The following is a 25,626-nucleotide window of genomic DNA, read 5'->3' on the forward strand; positions in this document are numbered from 1 at the left end:
GTATAATATCTGCTCTTTCTCTTAGTGTAGATATGGAAAGGTTAATATCTGTTCGTTCTCTTAGAGTGGGTATGGAAGGGTTAATACATGTTCTTTCTCTCATTGTGGGCATGGAAGGGTTAATATCTATTTTATTCTCTTAGAGTGGGTATGGAAGAGTTAATACGTTTTTCTTTCTCTCAGTGTGGGCATGGAAGGGTTAATATCTGTTCGTTCTCTAAGTGTGGGTATAGAATGGTTAATATATGTTGGTTCTCTCAGTGTGGGCATTGGAGGGTTAATATCTCTTTGTTCTCTCAGTGTGGGCATGGAAGGGTTAATATCTGTTTTATTCTCTTAGTGTGGGTATGGAAGGGTTAATATCTGTTCTTTCTCTCAGTGTGGGCATGGAAGGGTTAATATCTGTTTTATTCTCTTAGTGTGGGCTTGGAAGGGTTAATATATGTTTTATTCTCTTAGTGTGGGTATGGAAGGGTTAATATCTGTTCTTTCTTTCAGTGTGGGTATGAACGGGTTAATATCTGTTTTTTCTCTTAGTGTCGGTATGGAAGGGTTAATATCTGTTTTATTCTCTTAGTGTGGGCATGGAAGGGTTAATATCTGTTTTATTCTCTTAGTGTGGGTATGGAAGGGTTAATATCTGTTTTATTCTCTTAGTGTGGGTATGGAAGGGTTAATATCTGTTCTTTCTTTCAGTGTGGGTATGAACGGGTTAATATCTGTTTTTTCTCTTAGTGTCGGTATGGAAGGGTTAATATCTGTTATTTTTCTCTTAGTGTGGGTATGGGAGGGTTAATATCTGTTTTTTTTCTCTTAGTGTGGGTATGGAAGGGGTAATATCAGTTTTTTCTCTTAGTGTGGGTATGGAAGGGTTAATACATGTTCTCTCTCTCAGTGTGGGTAAGAAAGGGTTCATATCTGTTTTATTCTCTTAGTGTGGGTATGGAAGGGTTAAAATATGTTCGTTCTCTTAGTGTGGGTATGGAAGGGTTAAAATATGTTCGTTCTCTTAGTGTGGGTATAGAATGTTAATTTGTTATTTTCACTTTGTGTGGGTATGGAAGGGTTAAAATCTGTTTGTTTTCTTAGTGTGGGCATGGAAGGGTTAATATCTGTTTTATTCTCTTAGTGTGGGCTTGGAAGGGTTAATATCTGTTCTTTCTCTCAGTGTGGGCATGGAAGGGTTAATATCTGTTTTATTCTCTTAGTGTGGGCTTGGAAGGGTTAATATCTGTTTTATTCTCTTAGTGTGGGTATGGAAGGGTTAATATCTGTTCTTTCTTTCAGTGTGGGTATGAACGGGTTAATATCTGTTTTTTCTCTTAGTGTCGGTATGGAAGGGTTAATATCTGTTTTATTCTCTTAGTGTGGGCATGGAAGGGTTAATATCTGTTTTATTCTCTTAGTGTGGGTATGGAAGGGTTAATATCTGTTTTATTCTCTTAGTGTGGGTATGGAAGGGTTAATATCTGTTCTTTCTTTCAGTGTGGGTATGAACGGGTTAATATCTGTTTTTTCTCTTAGTGTCGGTATGGAAGGGTTAATATCTGTTATTTTTCTCTTAGTGTGGGTATGGGAGGGTTAATATCTGGTTTTTTTCTCTTAGTGTGGGTATGGAAGGGGTAATATCAGTTTTTTCTCTTAGTGTGGGTATGGAAGGGTTAATACATGTTCTCTCTCTCAGTGTGGGTAAGAAAGGGTTCATATCTGTTTTATTCTCTTAGTGTGGGTATGGAAGGGTTAAAATATGTTCGTTCTCTTAGTGTGGGTATGGAAGGGTTAAAATATGTTCGTTCTCTTAGTGTGGGTATAGAATGTTAATTTGTTATTTTCACTTTGTGTGGGTATGGAAGGGTTAAAATCTGTTTGTTTTCTTAGTGTGGGCATGGAAGGGTTAATATCTGTTTTATTCTCTTAGTGTGGGCTTGGAAGGGTTAATATCTGTTCTTTCTCTCAGTGTGGGCATGGAAGGGTTAATATCTGTTTTATTCTCTTAGTGTGGGCTTGGAAGGGTTAATATCTGTTTTATTCTCTTAGTGTGGGTATGGAAGGGTTAATATCTGTTCTTTCTTTCAGTGTGGGTATGAACGGGTTAATATCTGTTTTTTCTCTTAGTGTCGGTATGGAAGGGTTAATATCTGTTTTATTCTCTTAGTGTGGGCATGGAAGGGTTAATATCTGTTTTATTCTCTTAGTGTGGGTATGGAAGGGTTAATATCTGTTTTATTCTCTTAGTGTGGGTATGGAAGGGTTAATATCTGTTCTTTCTTTCAGTGTGGGTATGAACGGGTTAATATCTGTTTTTTCTCTTAGTGTCGGTATGGAAGGGTTAAAATCTGTTATTTTTCTCTTAGTGCGGGTATGGGAGGGTTAATACATGTTCTCTCTCTCAGTGTGGGTAAGAAAGGGTTCATATCTGTTTATTCTCTTAGTGTGGGTATGGAAGGGTTAAAATATGTTCGTTCTCTTAGTGTGGGTATGGAAGGGTTAAAATATGTTCGTTCTCTTAGTGTGGGTATAGAATGTTAATTTGTTATTTTCACTTTGTGTGGGTATGGAAGGGTTAAAATCTGTTTGTTTTCTTAGTGTGGGTATGGAATGGTTAATTTGTTATTTTCTCTTAGTGTGGGTTTGTAAGGGTTAATATATGTTCGTTCTCTTAGTGTGAGTATAGAATGGTTAATATCCGTTTTTTCCCTCTTAGTGTGGGTATGGAAGGGTTAATATATGTTCGTTCTTTTAGTGTGGGTATGGAATGGTTAATTTGTTATTTTCTCTTAGTGTGGGTATGGAAGGGTTAATTTGTTATTTTCTCTTAGTGTGGGTATGGAATGGTTAATTTGTTATTTTCTCTTAGTGTGGGTATGGAAGGGTTCATTTGTTATTTTCTCTTAGTGTGGGTATGGAAGGGTTAAGATCTGTTTTTTTTTATCTTAGTGTGGGTATGGAAGGGTTAATATGTTATTACCTCTCAGTGTGGGAATGGAGGAGTTAACATCGGTTCTTCCTCTCAGTGTGGGAATGAAAGGGTTAATGTGATCTCTAGTGATCAGACATTGGATTTTGGCTGCATTCTTCTTCATATTATGGAATCATTCTGGTGAGGCTGGCACAGAGGGCACACAGCTGATGTCCTAGCAGTGACTCAGCCTGTGACTGGCATTACCCAGCATATGAGGTGTCGCGTTCTCTCAGTTCCACTCCTCTGATGTGGCACACTATTTCTGTATGGTCTGGCGTATAATGCCATCTGTGTAACACACGGCGAGGACAGGTTTACAAAACAATATCCCAGTTATAGTGAGAAACCGTCACAGTCCAGGATTTTAATATTCTGTTTACTCATCCCTATATTCAACAAATATGTGTTTGTGAGGTCTGGAAAATAAAATAAGATTTTGATTTCCTTGTAGTAAATCCCACCAGTTTCTTAGACATATCTATTTGCTGTTACGAATAACGCGGCGCTCAGGTAATGGGATGGCTTCTGTTTGTATGGGACAGTCTGAAGTGTTTAGGAGGTTTTCTCCTTTCTCCTAATCCAGTATGTAGGTATGTGGTAAGACAGCAGGGGATCTGGACAGCCTGTAGGTGTATTACATGCACTGTTGGTGTATTGCGTGGTCTGTTGGTATTTTACATGCACTGTTGGTGTATTGCGTGGCCTGTAGGTGTATTACATGCACTGTTGGTGTATTGCGTGGTCTGTTGGTATTTTACATGCACTGTTGGTGTATTGCGTGGCCTGTAGGTGTATTACATGCACTGTTGGTGTATTGCGTGGCCTGTAGGTGTAATGCATGGCCTGTTGGTGTATTACATGCACTGTTGGTGTATTGCGTGGCCTGTAGGTGTAATGCATGGCCTGTTGGTGTATTACATGCACTGTTGGTGTATTGCGTGGCCTGTAGGTGTAATGCATGGCCTGTTGGTGTATTACATGCACTGTTGGTGTATTGTGTGGCCTGTAGGTGTATTACATGCACTGTTGGTGTATTGTGTGGCCTGTAGGTGTATTACATGCACTGTTGATGTATTGCGTGGTCTGTTGGTGTAATGCATGGCCTGTAGGTGTATTACATGCACTGTTGGTGTATTGTGTGGCCTGTAGGTGTATTACATGCACTGTTGGTGTATACATTGAATAGTCCGCAGATGTATTGAACTATCTGTGGGATCATTGGATGTTGTGATGGTCTATTTGGTGGTCTGCAGGTGTATTGGATGTACTGTACTGTAGGTTCACTGGATGGTCAATAGTTGTATTTGGTGGTTTGTAAGTGTATGTGGTGATTTGTAGCTGTATTTGGTGGTCCCTGTGTGTATTTGATGGCCTGTAGTTGTATTTGGGGGTCTCTATGTGTATTGGGTGGTCTGTGGTTGTATTTTATATTGGATGGTCTCTATGTGTATTGGGAGGTCTGTATTGTATTTGGTGATCTCTATGTGTATTAGATGGTCTGTATTGTATTTGGTGATCTCTATGTGTATTGGATGGTCTGGATTGTATTTAGTGGGCTTTATGTGTATTGGATGGTCTGTGGTTGTATTTGATGGTCTCTGTGTATTAGATTGTCTGTGGTTGTATTTGGTAGTTTCTATGTGTATTGGATGGTCTCTGTGTATTGGATGGTATGTGGTTGTATTTGGTGGTCTCTATGTGTATTAGGTGGTCTGTGGTTGTATTTAGTGGGCTCTATGGATAGTTGCATGTGGTGATCTCTATGTGTATTGCATTACTTTACTGAGAGGGTAGTGGATGCATGGAATAGCCTTCCAGCTGAAGTGGTAGAGGTTAACACAGTAAAGGAGTTTAAGCATGTGTGGGATATGCATAAGGCTATCCTAACTATAAGATAAGGCCAGGCACTAATGAAAGTATTTAGAAAATTGGGCAGACTAGATGGGCCGAATGGTTCTTATCTGCCGTCACATTCTATGTTTATATGTTTCTATGATCTGTGGTTGTATTTAGTGGTCTCTATGTGTATTGGGAGGTCTGTGGTTGTATTTGATGGTCTCTAGGTGTATTGAGTTGTCTGTAATTGTATTTGGTGGTCTCTATGTGTATTGGATGGTCTGTGGTTGTATTTGGTGATCTCTATGATGGTATGTGGTTGTATTTGGTGTTCTCTATGTATATTGGGTGGTCTGTGGTTGTATTTGATGGTCTCTGTGTGTATGGGATGGACTGTGGTTGTATTTGATGGTCTCTATGTGTATTGGATGGTCTGTGGTTGTATTTGATGGTCTCTATGTGTATTGGGTGGTCTGTAGTTGTATGTGGTTGTCTCTATGTGTATTGGATGGTCTGTGGTTGTATTTGGGGATCTCTATGATGGTATGTGGTTGTATTTGGTGGTCTCTATGATGGTATGTGGTTGTATTTGATGGTCTCTGTGTGTATTGGATGGTCTGTGGTTGTATTTGATGGTATCTGTGTGTATTGGATGGTCTGTGGTTGTATTTGATGGTCTCTGTGTGTATGGGATGGACTGTGGTTGTATTTGATGGTCTCTATGTGTATTGGATGGTCTGTGGTTGTATTTGGTGATCTCTATGATGGTATGTGGTTGTATTTAGTGGTCTCTATGTATATTGGGTGGTCTGTGGTTGTATTTGATGGTCTCTGTGTGTATTGGATGGTATGTGGTTGTATTTGATGGTCTCTGTGTGTATTGGATGGTATGTGGTTGTATTTGATGGTCTCTGTGTGTATTGGATGGTATGTGGTTGTATTTGATGGTCTCTGTGTGTATTGGATGGTATGTGGTTGTATTTGATGGTCTCTGTGTGTATTGGATGGTCTGTGGTTGTATTAGATGGTCTCTGTGTGTATTGGATGGTATGTGGTTGTATTTGATGGTCTCTGTGTGTATTGGATGGTATGTGGTTGTATTTGGTGGTCTCTATGTATATTGGGTGGTCTGTGGTTGTATTTGATGGTCTCTGTGTGTATTGGATGGTCTGCCGGTGTTTGAGACAGTTTGGGAGCGCCCTAGAGTCTGGTGACTAGATGATGATGGCTGGTATGTTTATCCTGTAGTCATTAAGTGAGCTCCCTGCTCTTCCTATCTCTTCCTATGGCTCACTGATTATTTCAGCCTCCAGGCTGTCTAGCAATCTCCTCACACAGACTCTCTACTTCTTGCGTTTCTCACTGTCTTGGGTGCTTTCCCTCTGTGTCCCTCTCCCCCCTCCATGTCTGGCAGACTGTCTCAGGAATCTGTCACTGCTCAGACCCCTCAGCTTCTAACAGACTGTTCTGCAGCTGTGTGCTGGGGACCGCCTGCCCACCCTGGGATGATCTGAGGCTCATATGAAAAGAACTATCAGAGAAAAGGCTTCCTTAATAGGAAACAATGCAGCAGACTGGGCAGGAGGGGCGAACACAATCTGCCCAGGAGATAACCGCTCTGTCCGCCACTTAACCCCATAGCTTCCAAACACTGGCCAGAGCCTCCCGACACCTTGCAACAGCTGTGCTGTAAGGGTTAAATGGTGCGTGAAGATATTCTTACACCACCACTTTCATTTTATTACATTATTCGTGTGATATGATATATTGGGAACTGCCACATCCTGGGATTGTTGGTGTATTATTTCTTTATCATCTATTTTTGATTAGAAATGTGCTCGTGAATGTAGAAATCCACACTGCAGTATTAAGCCCTATGCTGGAACTGGCGCCTCCATGTTAGCTCCCTGTCCATCAGTGTCATTAGCTCTGCTCTTTGTACCTGGCAGAGCGATAAGAAGATACATTATTAAACAATGTTTCTTTGTCTCCTCTTCCAATACAATGTGTCTTGAAAAGTGGGACAACGTTCCAAAAATGGAACAATTGTCATCGTAATCAATCAAATGGTTCTGCAGATTCTATGGGCTACCATGCTGATTGATTGTTTCACTTTTTGAAATGTGCCCATTTTTCTTTTAGTGACCCTTACCCAGGGTGCCACATTAAGGCCAAAGCTATTCCAGAAAGCACTGTATTCTATTGTACTGTGAAACGGATCATGTTGGAGCTCCATACTATTAGTAGCCCCCTAATACCGTCAGCAGGCATGGTTACATAATAATGTGTTAAACAACGCTTTGTATCAACACAACTGTCTGGGAAATGTTCCACTACCACCGTCTACTGTTTGGTTCGCTGTCTTAAATTCTGGATTAATTTCAGAGGCAAGCTAATTGAAAGAACCAAAGAGGAGGGAGAGGGTAGGAGGAGAACTGGGGAGAGGAGGCAGAAGGGGAACTGGGGAGAGAGACAGGAGAACTGGTGAGAGAGGAGCATGAGCATAGATTTGGGTCAGGAGGAGAGCTAGTGGAGTGGAGGCAGGAGGAGAATTAGAGGATGAAGGGCATGAGGATAAATTTGGGTCAGGTGGAGAACTAGTGGAGATGGGCAGGAGGAGAGCCTGGTGAGATGAGGATGGGAGCAAAAGACAATGGACATGTGGAGGGAGGAAGTGTCAGGTGAAGGTGATGGAGAATGAGTGGCATGAGAAGAGACTCAGATGTGGGAGAAAGGGCAAAAGACTGACCATACTGTGAGTGAGGGGCATTTGAAAAGACCAGGACATTGGAGAGAGGAACAGAAGGGGAACCTGTGAAGTGATAGAGGGGGCAGCCAGAGAGATTGTCGTGCCTAAGACCGTGACAAAAAAAGGCTCAGAGAGTTGGGAGATTATTGGAAAGATGGAGAATGAGATATAAAGACAGGTTCCTGGCGAGAGTGTTCGAGAGACAGTGCATTGGAAATGGGAACAGTACAAGCAGTTCGAATGGATTATCATTATTATAAATGCCAGATATTACTGGACAGGCCTTATATATGTGTCTAGCAGACTATGGATAGAAGTAATGAAAGATGAGTTCAAAATTAACAACGACTGATTCCCTGCCAGGCTCTGAATCCACGTAAAGGAAAAAAGATAGAAATATCTGCCTGCTTCCATCATCCAGGCCCCGGCACTACCTAAACAGTCCTTGGGGTCACCGACACAGGCCCAGCCAGTCTGGTTATTGTGTTTAGTGTCACTATCTGAACGATGAGGTCACGTGTGTCTGATCTCAGGAGAGTCACAGCCACCTCTCAGCACAAAAACTTTCCACAGCTGCCGTGGAGATGCTGCTGCATCCTAAATATAGCAGGGCCAACGGGAGGCTGGGTGGGACGTCACTATATAAGCCCGGGATGAGCCAGACGTGTTCCTTACACAGACATACAGGCACCTGCCAGGAACCGTAGAGCCCTTTTCAGCATCCTTCTTTTTGTTTCTGCCGCCAAGTCCACACGATTGACTTCAATGAACCTGAAATCGTCCTCTGCCTTCCGATCGGAGCACAGTTTTAAGCAGACATCCTCTTCATCATCCACCGGCCAGCCTCGGGAACAGTACATGGACAAGACTTTGGGCATCTTCAGCGATGACTTTGGCAAGTTCCGAAGACCCCTCAGCTTCTCAGGCAAGTTGGACTTGTACATAAATAACCAACAGGTATTCCCAGATTGGAATCTTGATTCAGTGTAATGTCCGCTTCACAGAGATCTGAGATTTATTTTAACCCAAAATCCAGAGTTCAGAAAACGTTGATTTCTCCAACGCGGCCTATAAATAACAGCTGGAGAGTCTTAGATAAACATCTATTCAAACATTAACCGGTTCATTATGATAATGGGCAAAACCTGCGTCCTCTGGTTCTCCACACAATGCCTTGGGTAAAACGAATCCAGACTCTGGCATTTATCACTCTCACTGCGTCGACATAGGGTGGCGGGGGAAGGGGAATCGGAACTCTGCTAAAATATGAGGGTAGATTTATAGCAGCATTTCTAATTGAAAAGTGTGTTCTATAAGTTGTGTGATCACCATGGAAACCACGTGAAATGGCACTGTATCTCTGGCACACTGCATGATGGCACTGTATGTCTGGCACACTGCAGAATGGCACGGTATTACTGGCACACTCTAGGATGGCACTGTATCGCTGGAACATTGCATGATAGCGCTGTATCGTGGTCACACTGCAGGATAACACTGTATCACTGGCACACTGCAGGATGGCACTGTATCTCTGGCACACTGCAGGATTACACTGTATCACTGGCACACTGCAGGATTACACAGTATCACTGGCACACTGCAGGATGGCACTGTATCTCTGGCCCACTGCAGGATGGCATTGTATCTGTGGCACACTGCAGGATAACACTGTATCACTGGCACACTGCAGGATTACACTGTATCACTGGCACACTGCAGGATAACACTGTATCACTGGCACACTGCAGGATGGCATTGTATCACTGGCACACTGCAGGATTACACTGTATCACTGGCACACTGCAGAATGACACTGTATCACTGGCACACTGCAGGATGGCATTGTATCACTGGCACACTGCAGGATAACACTGTATCACTGGCACACTGCAGGATGGCACTGTATCACTGGCACACTGCAGGATGGCACTGTATCACTGGCACACTGCAGGATAACACTGTATCACTGGCACACTGCAGGATTACACTGTATCACTGGCACACTGCAGAATGGCACTGTATCACTGGCACACTGCAGGATGGCATTGTATCTGTGGCACACTGCAGGATAACACTGTATCACTGGCACACTGCAGGATTACACTGTATCACTGACACACTGCAGGATTACACTGTATCACTGGCACACTGCAGAATGGCACTGTATCACTGGCACACTGCAGGATGGCATTGTATCTGTGGCACACTGCAGGATGGCACTGTATCTCTGGCACATTGAAGAATGGCACAATATTCTGCAAGATGGCACTATCTCTGGAACATTGCATGATAGCTCTGTATCTTGTTCACACGGCAGGATAACACTGTATCACTGGCACACTGCAGGATAACACTGTATCACTGACACACTGCAGGATGGCACTGTATCTCTGGCACACTGCAGGATAACACTGTATCACTGGCACACTGCAGGATAACACTGTATCACTGGCACACTGCAGGATAACACTGTATCACTGGCACACTGCAGGATGGCACTGTATCTCTGGCACACTGCAGAATGGCACGGTATTACTGGCACACTCTAGGATGGCACTGTATCGCTGGAACATTGCATGATAGCTTTGCATCTCTGGCACACTGCAGGATAACACTGTATCACTGGCACACTGCAGGATTACACTGTATCACTGGCACACTGCAGGATAGCACTGTATCACTGGCACACTGCAGGATTACACTGTATCTCTGGCACACTACAGGATAGCACTGTATCACTGGCACACTGCAGGATAGCACTGTATCACTGACACACTGCAGGATAGCACTGTATCACTGGCACACTGCAGGATAGCACTGTATCACTGGCACACTGCAGGATAGCACTGTATCACTGGCACACTACAGGATAGCACTGTATCACTGGCACACTGCAGGATAGCACTGTATCACTGGCACACTGCAGGATAGCACTGTATCACTGGCACACTGCAGGATAGCACTGTATCTCTGGCACACTACAGGATAGCACTGTATCACTGGCACACTGCAGGATAACACTGTATCACTGACACACTGCAGGATGGCACTGTATCTCTGGCACACTGCAGGATAACACTGTATCACTGGCACACTGCAGGATAACACTGTATCACTGGCACACTGCAGGATGGCACTGTATCTCTGGCACACTGCAGAATGGCACGGTATTACTGGCACACTGCAGGATAACACTGTATCACTGGCACACTGCAGGATGGCACTGTATCTCTGGCACACTGCAGAATGGCACTGTATCACTGGCACACTGCAGGATTACACTGTATCACTGGCACACTGCAGGATAACACTGTATCTCTGGCACACTGCAGAATGGCACGGTATTACTGGCACACTCTAGGATGGCACTGTATCGCTGGAACATTGCATGATAGCTCTGCATCTCTGGCACACTGCAGGATAACACTGTATCACTGGCACACTGCAGGATTCCACTGTATCACTGGCACACTGCAGGATAGCACTGTATCACTGGCACACTGCAGGATTACACTGTATCTCTGGCACACTACAGGATAGCACTGTATCACTGGCACACTGCAGGATAGCACTGTATCACTGGCACACTGCAGGATAGCACTGTATCACTGGCACACTGCAGGATAGCACTGTATCTCTGGCACACTACAGGATAGCACTGTATCACTGGCACACTGCAGGATAGCACTGTATCTCTGGCTCACTGCAGGATAGCACTGTATCACTGGCACACTGCAGGATAGCACTGTATCTCTGGCACACTACAGGATAGCACTGTATCACTGGCACACTGCAGGATAGCACTGTATCACTGGCACACTGCAGGATAGCACTGTATCTCTGGCACACTACAGGATAGCACTGTATCACTGGCACACTGCAGGATAGCACTGTATCACTGGCACACTGCAGGATGGCACTGTATCTCTGGCACACTGCAGAATGGCACGGTATTACTGGCACACTCTAGGATGGCACTGTATCGCTGGAACATTGCATGATAGCTCTGTATCTCTGGCACACTACAGGATAGCACTGTATCACTGGCACACTGCAGGATAGCACTGTATCTCTGGCTCACTGCAGGATAGCACTGTATCACTGGCACACTGCAGGATAGCACTGTATCTCTGGCACACTACAGGATAGCACTGTATCACTGGCACACTGCAGGATAGCACTGTATCACTGGCACACTGCAGGATAGCACTGTATCACTGGCACACGGCAGGATAACACAGTATCTCTGGCTCACTGCAGGATAACACTGTATCACTGGCACACTGCAAGATAACACAGTATCTCTGGCTCACTGCAGGATAGCACTGTATCACTGGCAGACTGCAGGATTACACTATCTCTGGCTCACTGCAGGATAACACTGTATCTCTGGCATACTACAGGACAGCACTGTATCTGGCACACTGCAGGATAACACTGTATATGGCGCACCGTATCACTGGCACACTGCAGGATAGCACTATATCACTGGGACACTGCAGGTTAGCACTGTATCAGTGGTACACTGCAGGATAGCACTGTATCTGGCACACTGCAGGTTAGCACTGTATCACTGGCATACTGCAGGATAGCACTGTATCACTGGTACACTGCAGGATAGCACTGTATCTGGCACACTGCAGGTTAGCACTGTATCACTGGCATACTGCAGGATAGCACTGTATCTGGCACCCTGCAGGATTGCACTGTATTACTGGCACACTGCAGGATAGCACTGTATCACTGGCATACTGCAGGATAGCACTGTATTACTGGCACACTGCAGGGTAGTGTTGTAGTTAGAGAGATCCTAAAGGATGATACAGATCACAATATAAGCCAGGCATGCTATGTTATTCCTTTAAGTGTAGGCTGCACATGGAGTAAGTCTAATGATGCCCTTTCTCTACTCACAGCTGGTTCTGTGGTGTCTGAGAATGTGAAGACTATGGGGAACACCTACCAGTTTGCTGTGGATGTGAGAGATTTCTCCCCAGAGGATATTATTGTCACCACTTCAAACAACCAGATTGAGGTGCATGCGGAGAAGGTGAGAAGGTATATGGTTACAATCATGGGAAGGTCAACCTGGTCATTGGGGTCACAACGTGTCCCATGTTATTTTACACCGTGTTTCTAGCAAAATAATATTCCACCTGTACTACTAACCACCCACCTGTGCCCCCACTAACCACCCACCTGTGCTCCCACTAAACACCCACCAGTACTTCCACTAACCACCCACCTGTGCTCCCACTAACCACCCACCTGTGCTCCCACTAATCACCCACCTGTACTTCCACTAACCACCCACCTGTACTTCCACTAACCACCCACCTGTACTTCCACTAACCACCCACCTGTGCTCCCACTAACCACCCACCTGTGCTCCCAGTAACCACCCACCTGTACTTCCACTAACCACCCACCTGTACTTCCACTAACCACCCACCTGTACTTCCACTAACCACCCACCTGTGCTCCCACTAACCACCCACCTGTGCTCCCACTAACCACCCACCTGTACTTCCACTAACCACCCACCTGTGCTCCCACAAACCACCCACCTGTACTTCCACTAACCACCCACCTGTGCTCCCACTAACCACCCACCTGTGCTCCCACTAACCACCCACCTGTGCTCCCACTAACCACCCACCTGTGCTCCCAGTAACCACCCACCTGTGCTCCCAGTAACCACCCACCTGTGCTCCCACTAACCACCCACCTGTACTTCCACTAACCACCCACCTGTGCTCCCACTAACCACCCACCTGTACTTCCACTAACTACCCACCTGTGCTTACACTAACCACCCACCTGTACTTACACTAACCACCCACCTGTACTTACACTAAACACCCATCTGTGTTTCCACTAAGCACCCCCTTTTGTATTTCCACTAAACACCTACCTGAGCTTCCTCTAACCACCCATCTGTACTTGCACCATACACCCACCTCATAATATACCCACACAGTACATGGCTCTGTAAAATGCATTCGCTCTGATTTTTAAATGGGGTTATTCACCGAAATGTAAATTGTTGGGAATTCAAAGTAAATTTCATGTTATCCCCTACCTGTCGTTTCATTGTGGTTGTTCACTAAATAGCAAGTTATGACTTCAAAAACCACTTGCAAAATATAGGCCATAACAAAGTTAGGTTAAAAAAGAAACCTCTCTAATATCCTTAAGTTATTTAGGCAAAACACACAAAACATATATTGTATTGTATTGTATTGCATTATATTATATTATATTATATTGTATTGTATTGCATTATATTATATTGTATTGTATTGTATTGCATTATATTATATTATATTGTATTGTATTGTATTGTATTGTATTGTATTGTATTGTATTATATTGTAATGTATTGTATATAGTGTGCAGTATAGTTTAGTATAGTACATAATATATATAATACATATATGATGCACACAGTATATTATACATTATTGTATATTATATGTTGTTTGCACATATTAGATTTTATATTACAGTGTATTATATATAGGATTTACACAGTATATTATATATTATATTATAGTATAGTATAGTTCATATAGGATGAACACAGTATAATATATATAGCAGGCATAGGCAACCTTTGGCACTCCAGATGTTTTGGACAACACCTCCCATGATGCTTTATCAGCATAATGAGTGTAAGAGCATGATGGGGGATGTAGTCCACAACATCTGGAGACTGGAGTGCCAAAGGTTGCCTATCCCTGATATATATAGTATGATATATATAGGATGAACACATGATGTATAGTTTTTATTAATTGTATTTCTTTATTTTATCTTTATAATCTCACATCACAATGCATTTACACTCTATATTGAAATATCGAAACAATGACATGTCAAGCAGAGACAACGTTGATAAGACAATTTTGCGATGTGAGAGGTTTTTGCAAGTATAGTATGAAAACGTAGAAGCTTTGTTAAAGCATAAGAAATGACAGCAGTGATACAGCATTAATGCAAGAATAGGAAAGCCACTAGACTCTGGTAATGGGATAGCCAAAATATAGTGTGAGACTGAGTAACAATAAAAATTAAACATAAACACAACTGAAGAAAACCAAACAAAGAGCCACATGGTAGGTAGTTTCTGTTCACGTTTGCTCTCAGGTTCAAATCACCCAATTCCCAATGTTAGGATACTGTTTATCCGCACAGGGCAACGTCCTGCCTACCCTGTCTCAGGGGGGCACTCCTGAAGAACTGTAGCTGGAGATAATATGCTTGAACGGTCCCAGGCCTCAATACAAGCCAGCATCCATTGATCTGTCCACTTTCTGGGTAAATCTGCTTTATCAGTGTGACTATCCGCACTAGACCTCCTGGGATGTGAGCGGTGCAGGAGAAATCGACTATTCAAGGCTCACGTTCTAGGTAAGCATATCCTGAAATTGGCCACCTGCCATGTGTCCAGGTGGAGGCCCGTTCAGTAGGGTGGTCGAGGTTCGTAGGAAGGGAACATTGCACTAGCGGAATCAGTTGCATTTATTGTTAAATTGGATAGAAGAAATTAGATTTCTAGCATTTGTGCAATGGCTGCTCGGACTTCCCAAACCAGAGTCTCTTCCTTCTGGCTGTAGATAAATGTGAAAAAGTGATGAAGGGAAGCAGCGCCGTCAGTAGTGTCCTTAAACCCAATTGAGTAACGGGTGATATGAAATGATAAGAAGACGATAAAACGAGATCTATTGCAATATTTTTATTGCTGATACTAGAAGAAAAGAAATAAATACACATACAATATTCTGGAGCTTAAAATTAGCTCCAGATATATTCGCTTGGACGGTATGATCCCCGTCTATGGATATGCTGCATATTTATAGACGGGGATAATACCGCACAAGTGAATATATCTAGAGCTCATTTTAAGCTCCAGAAAAAGTGTATTTCTTTCTTTTCATCTAATATCACCAGCAATGAAAATACTGCACTAGATTTTTTTTTTATTGTCTTCTTATCATTTCATATCACTCTTTACTCCACTGGATTTGAGGACATGTATTGTTAAATGACTAGTTAATGGTCTCTACCTACGCAGATTGCCATCGTTAGTGTAGTTAGCTTTATAGAGCGATGCTCCTCCACCATCTCTTCTCCCCGTGTAGCGAGCTCGCCTGCAGTTGAGACTGGGATAACCTCCACAAATGAGGGGTGGAATGGGGGACAGGACTTCTGGATCTGCAGTCTTTTCAGAAGCGGGAAATGTCTGGCATAAAGCCAAATTGCCAAGTATGAAGCTCTTAGAAAAAGGGACACTAGGACAGAAAAGAGGGACAGACGGATTTAAACTCAAAATAGGGACTGTCTTTCCTAAGTAGGGACACTTGGAAGGTATGTAGCAAATAGGGGAGGGTAGCAGCGCTCAGAAGATGTACTTGATAAAAGGTATTTCATGCCAGGAAGGAGTGCTATGCAGATCTGTACAATAATGATGACATTATTCAGTTACTGGTACATACAGTATAAAGACATTGTGTCACTGTGTTATATGTAATGCAGAAAGCATGCCTATAGCATTCCATAGTGTCTGCTACATACAAGCTGTCTCCAAACCCAGCATGTTTACATACTGACATTCTTCTGCTACGTTTTAAACAATTTCAATTTTTTTGGAAGATTTCCAGTTTAATTTCATCAAATATAATTTCCCCGAACATTTTAAAGTGTGGACGCATTGAACAGGGTTAAAGAATAGCGTTGCTGTGATTACTGCTGATTTAATTTTAGATATTCAACATTATAAAGGTCAAAGGAAACATACTTTCAAGAAATGTAATATCCTGACCTGTTGTGAAAACATCTCCTGATTGCAAATTGCCAAGGCTGATGGTATTTATGAAGATTTTATGATTTGTGTAGAAAACATTCTATTCTTTTTATCATTAACCAATGAGTAGAGAGAGAGGAATGTTATATTATAATATATATAGATATTTACCAATGGGTTTTAGAGATATAACCTACACGTTCTAACAGGATTATTCACTGAGAAGTGTTGCGAATTCAAAGTGAATTTCAAATTGTAAGACAATAATTGAAGGAACACTATAGCAACAGGAATATACAAATACAAACATGTATTCCTGATGGCGCTATATAAATAATAAAATAATAATAATAAATTACCTATTTAGTCCCCCGGCCCACCCTTACCTCCTGTAAAAAAGAGGTTTACTTACTTTTATTTAAGCACAGCTCAGGTCTCCTAGTGCTTAGCTCCACACTCCAGCCCCTTGGCTGAGATCCTCAAAATTGACAATCTCAGCCAATCCTATCCTTTTCTATAGGAACGCACTGGGAGGCTAATGCGCATGCGTGGAAAAATGCTGAGCTGCGGCAATCAGTATCTCCTCATGGAGATGCATTGAATCAGAGCATCTCTATAGGGAGTGTTTAGTGTCTCCATGCAGAGCGTGGAGATGCTGAACGTCAATGCTGCACACTGTAGAGCACCGACACAGGAAGGCTCTCTAGTGGCTGTCTGAGTGACTGTCCCTAGAGGTGTTACTAGAAAGCAATGTAAACACGGTCGTTTCTCTGAAAAGGCAGTGTTTACATTAAAAAGCCTGCATTCACAGGTTATAGACACCAGAACCACCACATTAAGCTGCAGTTGTTCTGGTGACTACAGTGCCTCTTTAAAATGTAAGCTATATTGAAATATAGTTTGACTTTGCAAAATAATCTCACTTTAGTGAACAACCCAGCTAAAAACAAAAATGCAGGTGGGATACATAGCAGAGAAGCTTTTCTGTCTTTTTACTATTTGGATCCCAATAGCATAAGAGGAGATGAGAGTTCATTCTTCTAGTCATTAAAACTAAACATTATGTCTGTTTAGTATTTGTTTTCTCAGAGTTCCAAATACATGACTGACAAACTGTCTCAATATGCTCGCAGCTAGCCCCTGATGGGACAATCATGAACACCTTCACGCACAAATGTCAGCTCCCGGAAGATGTGGATCCTACCACGGTGAACTCTGCCCTGGGAGAAGACGGCATGCTCACTGTCAAGGCTCAGAGGAACTCTTCCAAGCACACGGACCACCTGAAAGAAACCTTCCGGACTGAGATTAAAATCTAAATGCGTGCCACGGAATCTTCTGCCACGTAACAAACTGTTTGATGGTTTGATGGTTTCACAAAAATGTTCCCTAAAGATTGTTTCAAAGTTTGCATCCACCCTCGTGTTCTTCACATTTATGGGCACCCCTGAAAATAATTGATCATAGCGTGGACACCCTTGAGACGTGGTGGTCATAGTAGGTGTGTATCTCACAGAAAAGAGATTTGCTTTTCAGACCATCACAAATAGTGCGTGTGTGTGTGTTGTGGTGAATGGTAACGAATAATATCACGTCGCCGCAATGAGCAATTTAGCGTGGACATTCCATATAATTCATAAAGGTGGGCATGGGAATCGAGCAAACTGATTTATAGTCTGTGTAAAAGGAAAGAATATTATTAGGATACGATTCTATTACATGGTATTGAAAAATGATTTTTTTCCATGATTTATTTGTAATTGTTGTACCTAATCTGAAATAAAATATGTGTCAGAAATAATACATTTTGGAAAAAAAGCAAACATAAAACAAATCAGACTGGATAAAAGATTTTGAAATCTAAATACAAATTTTAATAATAATTAGATATGCTAACAAATAAATGCTGGTTTATGTAAATAAAGAATTGTACAAAAAGTGGTTTCTGTGAACTTGTTTAAAATAACCTTGTATCGTCTCACCATACAGCGCCGTGCACAGAAACTGACTAAGAGGCGGGATTGAATCTCTCATTGTAGTGGTTATAGTACATGTTTTTAGAAAACATTTTGTGGGATGAATGAACTCTGATATCAGGATTCTGTCAAACCAGGAAAGCAATGAGAGGCTGAAAGCCACTCCTAGCACTCTCAGCCTGTCATTGCCCTCCATGATGGGAGGATTTCATTACGTTTAGCTTGCTAAGTATCAGTAGGGGAAAGAGAGGCTGGACTATGGCAGGCAGGGAAAAGCATGTTACCACATGGTTTGAAAAAAATAAATCGAATATGTTAAGCCTAGACCCATAGCACCATGACAACTAGAATAAGCTGTAATAATACCATGAGCTGTAATAATACAATAAGCTAAAATTATATAATGAGCTGTAGTAATACAATGAGCTGTAATAATATAATGAGCTGTAATAACACAATAGGCTGTAATAATACAATAAGCGAAAATTATATAATGAGCTGTATTAATACAATGAGCTGTAATAATATAATGAGCTGTAATAACACAATAAGCTGTAATAATACAATAAGCTGTAATAATACAATAAGCTGTAATAATACAATAAGCTAAAATTATATAATGAGCTGTAATAACACAATAAGCTGTAATAATATAATGAGCTGTAATAATACAATAAGCTGTAATAATACAATAAGCTGTAATAATACAATACATTGTTTTAGTGCTTATTGCTCTTAGAGTGCCCTTTAAAATAAAATCCCAGTAGAATTACGCCTTATTACAGGATTCTTAAAGGAACACTATAGCGTTTGGAATACCAATATGTATTCCTAACGCTATAGAGCCCTAGTCACCGTTTAGCTGACTAGGGCCCCGTTCCGTGGCGAATAATGGTGGCCTCTCCTCCTCCATCGACGTCAGCTCCAGAGTGGAGCCGAATACGCATGCACGGTCAGAGGCGCACGTGTATTATTATTTTATTATTTATATAGCGCCATCAGATTCCGTAGTGCTGTACATTCAAACCCACCCATACGAAAGCATTACTCAATGCTTTTCTATGGAGATCTTTTTTGACGCTGGAGGTCCGTGAGGACGTCCTGTGTCAAATAAGTGCGATCTACTCAGTGTAAATCGCGGAAGCGACCTCTAGTGGCTGTCAGGGAGACAGGGAGACGGCCACTAGAGGCTGGATTAACCCTGCAATGTAAACATAGGAATATCTCTGAAACTGCTATGTTTACAGCTGCAGGGTTAAAACGAGGGGGACCTGGCACCCAGAACACTTCATGGAGCTGAAGTGGTCTGGGTGCCTGTAGTGGTCCTTTAACATCACTTCCAAATCCCGTCCTCTTACCAATATTAATGAATAAAAGTGACATTTCTACTGATACAATGTAAAGTTATTTGTGTGTAATGGACCCATTAGAATCCATTAGACCCAGTGGGGGTAACTTTACAGGAGGCCATTCTAGACAGTCTGCGTTATTGGGTGCTTCTTATGTTTTATTTATTTATTTATTTTATAAAAACGGCCTAATTTAGCCTAATTAATGCACAGCAGACTCGGATTGGGTTTTACAAAGTTCTCATTAAACCCAGTAATGTGTTTTGAAGGGATTGTTTCCATGTAACGTTCCTACCCCTGGCAGATCAGTTGGTGATGGAAATTAAGGAGATTAAGAAGGGAAGTTGGTGGAGACTATCAGTGGGCCAGTGAGGAGGTGTCTCATGGCAGAGGTGCTCTGGTACCTGATGGTTACACAATATATTAAAGCTGAGAGATGGAGAGGCTGTATGTGAGCACAAGAGGAAAATGGAGGCTGGTAGATGAGTGGAACTGAGGGGGAGGCTGTGAGAGACAGAGGAAGGCGAGGTGAGTGTGAGTAACTGTCAGTGTGAGGGAGGCTGTGAGTGTGAGTATCTGTCAGTGTGAGGGAAGGAGGCTGTGAGTGTGTGAGTATCTGTCAGTGTGAGGGAAGGAGGCTGTGAGTGTGAGTATCTGTCAGTTTGAGATTAGGAGACTGTGAATGTGAGTATCTGTCAGTGTGAGATTAGGAGATTGTGAGTATCTGTCAGTGTGGAGGAAGGATGCTGTGAGAGTGAGTATCTGTCAGTGTGAAGGAGGGAGGCTGTAAGTGTGAGTATTTGTTAGTTTGAGGGAAGGAGGCTGTGAGTGTGAGTACCTGTCAGTGTGAGGGAGGGAGGCTGTGAATGTCTGTCAGTGTGAGGTGGTGAGTAACTGTGAGTGTGAGTATATATCAGTGTGAGGTGAGGAAGCTGTGAGTGTGAGTATCTATCAGTGTGTAGGAGGGAGGCTGTGAGTGTCTGTCATTGTGAGGGAAGGAGGCTGTTAATGTGAGTATCTGTGAGTGTGAGTACCAGTCAGTGTGAGGGGGGGGAGGGAGGCTGTCAGTGTCTGTCAGTGTGAGGTGAGGAGGCTGTGAGTGTGACTGTCTGTCAGTGTGAGGTGAGGAGGCTGTGAGTGTGAGTACCAGTCAGTGTGAGGGGGGAGGGAGGCTGTGTCTGTCAGTGTGAGGTGAGGAGGCTGTAAATGTGAGTGTCTGTCAATGTGAGTTGAGGAGGCTGTAAATGTGAGTGTCTGTCAGTGTGAGGTGAGGAGGCTGTGAGTGTGAGTACCAGTCAGTGTGAGGGAGGGAGGTTGTGAGTGTGAGTGTCTGTCAGCGTGAGTATCTGTCAGTGTGAGGTGAGGAGGCTGTGAGTGTATCTGTCAGTGTGAGGTGAGGAGGCTGTGAGTGTGAGTACCAGTCAGTGTGAGGGAGGGAGGTTGTGAGTGTGAGTGTCTGTCAGCGTGAGTATCTGTCAGTGTGAGGTGAGGAGGCTGTGAGTGTATCTGTCAGTGTGAGGGAAGGAGGCTGTGAGTGTGAGTGTCTGTCAGTGTGGGTATCTGTCAGTGTGAGGTGAGGAGGCTGTGAGTGTATCTGTCAGTGTGAGGGAAGGAGGCTGTGAGTGTGAGTGTCTGTCAGTGTGAGTATCTGTCAGTGTGAGTGAAGGAGGCTGTGAGTGTGAGTGTCTGTCGTTTAGTTATGGTCAGTGAGAACTTGGGTGAGTGTACTGTGAGTGGGAGTGTCTAGATATCGAGGACAACGAGCTATTTCCAGTATTGTATTTACAATGTGAGTCTCTAGTTTCCCCTGGGAAATGGCCCTTCTATAACTTCCATTGTCAATAAATGATAGCTTTGCCTTTGTGTCATGTTAAACAATTTGTATTCTCTCTCTGTGTCTGTGTGTTATTTGTCTCTGCATGGTTATTACAAGGTCATTCGTCAAGGTCATCATAAACTAATACATTGTCAGTCTGGATCAGGAAGGACTCTACTTTCGTTTAATTAACATGTCGATTATTAGTACATCCTATTCCTAATGGCACTGGTCAAAGTGATCAATTTAATGAGTAAACTGCAACAAGCTCTTAAAATAACGTTAATCAATATTTATATCATTTTATTTCAATAAAATTCACTGAAATTGAGTGTCAAATGAGATAGCTCAGTAAATAAGACTCCAGCAACAAAATCTCAGAATGACAAGTTTGGGTCCTTGAAAAACCATTTGATAACAGACCCTTTGAAAATTAGTGACAAGCTAACAGAACCTCTTCTGGTTAAACAGTATGGGATGACATGTGGTAATACCAGTCCCTGCCTGGAGGTGGCAGTGCTCTCATTGCAGGGAATTCACACCCTCCTTTTTAGGCTAAGGGTCTGTCCCATATCTGACTATAAATAGGAGCTGGACAATGGAAACAGGGCTGAATGAAATAGGACACCTGAAGGTCACCTTGAGACAGTGACAGAGAATGCCATTCAGAGGGAGCTGGGACAGGGAGGGCCCTATATCACAGACATACAGGGGGTTAATCACTAAATGGTGAATTGGGACATCACAAAAAGCAAAGTAGATCATTTTAACAAAAAATGCTGATTGGAAACGGTCTCAGCTATCGTCACAGTTTGGCTAATTTCACCTAAATGTTGATATTCATCTTTTCATTCAATACAATGTATTGTGTAGACCTCTCATTCCCAGTAACATTGTATTTACAAATCAAGAGGCATTTCTAGTGACAGACAGGGGCTGTGATTACTGCTCTCAGCACACAAACGGTTAATGCTGTCGTTGTATTTTATTATTTTAAACCATTTCAGACAGTTCTATCCAATTCTGTAATGGTAACCTACATTGTGAAGTTTGGTTTTCAATTGACTGCAATTCGGTGTTTAGTGAATTATCCCCTTTTGCCATTTCTCACTTCTGTTTGAGACAGGGGGGATATGATAGAAACATTTAAATACATAAAGGGAATCAACACAGTAAAGGAGGAGACTATATTTAAAAACTACCACAACAAGAGGACATAGTCTTAAATTAGAGGGACAAAGGTTTAAAAATAATATCAGGAAGTATTACTTTACTGAGAGGGTAGTGGATGCATGGAATAGCCTTCCAGCTGAAGTGGTAGAGGTTAACACAGTAAAGGAGTTTAAGCATGCGTGGGATAGGCATAAGGCTATCCTAACTGTAAGATAAGGCCAGGGACTAATGAAAGTATTTAGAAAACTGGGCAGACTAGATGGGCCGAATGGTTCTTATCTGCCGTCACATTCTATGTTTCTATGTTTCTATGTCTATGTTTTGTGTTACAAAAATATTAAAACACAAAGACTTTTTTCTCCTTCTTCCCAATTCAGCTATCAGGGGTACATTTAGTAATGAGAAGATAAAGACAACTCACTGTTCATAAATGTGATTTCCACATGCACTAAATATAGAGGTACAAGCAGTTCATTGGAATTTTAACAAGTGTCCCATAATAGATTATACATTGTGGGTCTGCCAGTGAGGGGTCATGTCGCCCCCTGGCTGTGAGAGTGTTGCCAGGGCTGTGATGGTGCTGTTTATGGGCACTCCAGCTGTCTGAGTCATGCCAGATCCCATTTCATAGCAAGCGATGAGTGGACAGCAGGGAGAGTGTGACTGGGGATTGTGAGACCTTCTTAGGACCTTTCATGGCATTAAAAGTCTATCTGGGACATTAAGATATGGATGTCAATCGCTGCAATATGTATTTTAAGGAGAGAGATTTTCCAATTATGGTGTAAGTGACAGAATGAAAAAGGGTATTCTATGTTTTGTTACCCAACAGGGTATTATTCTGGGTAAAATATTGTCCCTGGGAAGTGTAAATGATATCAAGCAGTGTTAGCAAGCTGTCAGTGTGTTAGCAAGCTGTCTGTCAGTGTGTGTTAGAAAGCTGTCTGTTAGTGTGTTAGCAAGCTGTCTGTTAGTGTGTTAGAAAGCTGTCTGTTAGTGTGTTAGCAAGCTGTCTGTTAGTGTGTTAGAAAGCTGTCTGTTAGTGTGTTAGCAAGCTGTCAGTTTGTGTGAGCAAACTGTCTGTCAGTGTGTGTTAGCAAGCTGTCTGTTAGTGTGTGTGACAGATCCATCTGTATAGACTGATATTGCTGGTTCGTCTGTTTGCCCCTTTTTCGTATAATTGCCTGTCCGTATGCCCCTGTTTGTGTGTTTCAGAAGATACCGATTAAAACTACCTAACGGACGGCCACCCAGGAGAGAAGTGTGCTGCTGGTTAATCTCTTGGCCCCAATTAGAACGTTGTGGTTAACCGCAGACACCTCTCCATTCTAACCGTATTCAGGGTGGTCGTCGTTCGTATGCCGACCACGAGGCAGCGGCCGTTTTAAACATGCGAAGGACCAGCGGTGTTCAGCGAAGATTCTATGGAACTATAAACGGACACTTTATCTACCGAACACCGCTGAAACTACCGGTCGCCCTTCGTTTTCGTCGAGGCATACGAACACCGGTCCGTTCGGGAGTTCGTATGCATGGACTTAACCCAGATAGCCATCCCATGGAGTCAGTCGTATACCGAAAGACATATGAAAGACTTTGACTCCATGGCGATTGAACTGTGCGCATTGGATCTGAGCGCTATTCGGTAGAAATATGCACTCAGATCCAGGCTATCTGGGGATACGTTGCACGAAGCCCATGTATTCGGTATTTATAAAGTTATATATTTTTATGTATTTTTATAGTCATGTATAAAATGGCGGTTTGCCTCTATCCCTGGAGATAATTAGATTCCTTCCCAATTATCTCCAGGATATAGAGGAGGGATTTACTCATATAAAGAGGAGTGTTTACACCTAAGCCACTGCGATTGGCTACTGTCCAATATGTGTCCCAGTCTTCCATCTGGTCCCCTAGGGGAGTGTCCACCAGGTGGGAGACCTGCATAAATACCGGGCAGGTAGCCCTCATTAAAGCAGAGCTTGGTCTCGTGTTTGGGGGGATTTACTATACACGGATAGAGACTGACTGCTGGGAACGTAAGCCGCTTGCTGATGCTATATTGATTCGTCGCTTAGCAGCAGTTCGTGGTAATACAGTTCGGGAATTTGGATTATTATTAAGTATGCTGTCCGGGAGATAGGCGCATTCCCCTGGTTCCGTTCAGGAGTTCGGAGTTCTAAAACAGCTGTGCCTGCATTTCTGTAAAGGGGAAGCTCTACTAAGCAGCGGTTTCACTCCTTTATGCCGGGAGTGTCTTAACAGTGTGTTAGCAAGCCGTCAGTGCGTGTTAGCAAGCTGTCTGTTAGTGTGTTAGCAAGCTGTCTGTTAGTGCTTGTTAGCAAGCTGTCAGTTAGTGTGTGTGAGCAAACTGTCTGTTAGTGTGTTAGCAAGCTGCCTGTCAGTGTGTTAGCAAGCTGTATGTCAGTGCATGTTAGCAAGCTGTCAGTTAGTGTGTGTTAGCAAGCTGTTTGTTAGTGTGTTAGCAAGTTGTCTGTTAGTGCTTGTAGCAAACTGTTTGTTAGTGTGTTAGCAAGTTGTCTGTTAGTGCTTGTTAGCAAGCTGTCAGTCAGTGTGTGTTAGCAAGTTGTCTGTCAGTGCGTGTTGGGGCCATCTTTCATATTGATTACACCCTGGGCAAACGTTTGTGTGGGTCCCGTGGATCTCGCCCCATTACATACACACACTCCCTGACATACAATCATTTCTTCAACTCCAAACCAGTGGCAAAAGTATTGTGGAAAGGGCCATGGTGCATACACTTTTTTGGTCCCCCCTCCTCTAGCGCAAGAGTGGGGAAAAGATATATCCACATATGTCGTTCAAGTCCCACGATGCTATACCAGCTGGGGATCTACCGTCTGGCCACCCTTGCCGGGTTGTATTTGTGAGCAGCGTTTGAATGTAAGCTTTTTTGTATAGAGTATGTGTGTGACTGTGTATGTAGGCATGTATT

General features: G+C 42.8%; 1 protein-coding gene and 1 long non-coding RNA gene across 11 annotated transcripts; both read left to right on the forward strand.

The window, feature by feature from the left end:
* The first annotated feature begins 8,197 nt into the window (after positions 1 to 8,197).
* On the forward strand, positions 8,198 to 18,385 carry HSPB7 (heat shock protein family B (small) member 7). The gene is made up of 3 exons (XM_063436218.1): positions 8,198 to 8,472; positions 12,467 to 12,600; positions 17,490 to 18,385. The coding sequence occupies exons 1-3, from the start codon at positions 8,313 to 8,315 to the stop codon at positions 17,673 to 17,675; spliced, it is 480 nt and encodes a 159-aa protein (XP_063292288.1). The 5' UTR covers positions 8,198 to 8,312; the 3' UTR covers positions 17,676 to 18,385.
* A 591-nt stretch (positions 18,386 to 18,976) lies between these two features.
* LOC134577190 (uncharacterized) lies at positions 18,977 to 21,614 on the forward strand. Of its 10 annotated transcripts, none has more exons than XR_010085949.1 (5): positions 18,977 to 20,564; positions 20,605 to 20,855; positions 21,057 to 21,155; positions 21,206 to 21,243; positions 21,294 to 21,614. It is a non-coding gene; the product is annotated as an uncharacterized LOC134577190 (long non-coding RNA). The 10 variants fall into 10 exon arrangements; XR_010085947.1 differs by having other exon boundaries at positions 18,987 to 19,491; positions 19,522 to 20,564; positions 20,605 to 21,155; positions 21,294 to 21,601; XR_010085946.1 differs by having other exon boundaries at positions 18,980 to 20,564; positions 20,599 to 21,155; positions 21,294 to 21,609.
* The last annotated feature ends 4,012 nt before the right edge of the window (positions 21,615 to 25,626 follow it).

This window comes from Pelobates fuscus, chromosome 11, assembly GCF_036172605.1.
Source record: "Pelobates fuscus isolate aPelFus1 chromosome 11, aPelFus1.pri, whole genome shotgun sequence".
Lineage (NCBI taxonomy): Eukaryota > Metazoa > Chordata > Amphibia > Anura > Pelobatidae > Pelobates > Pelobates fuscus.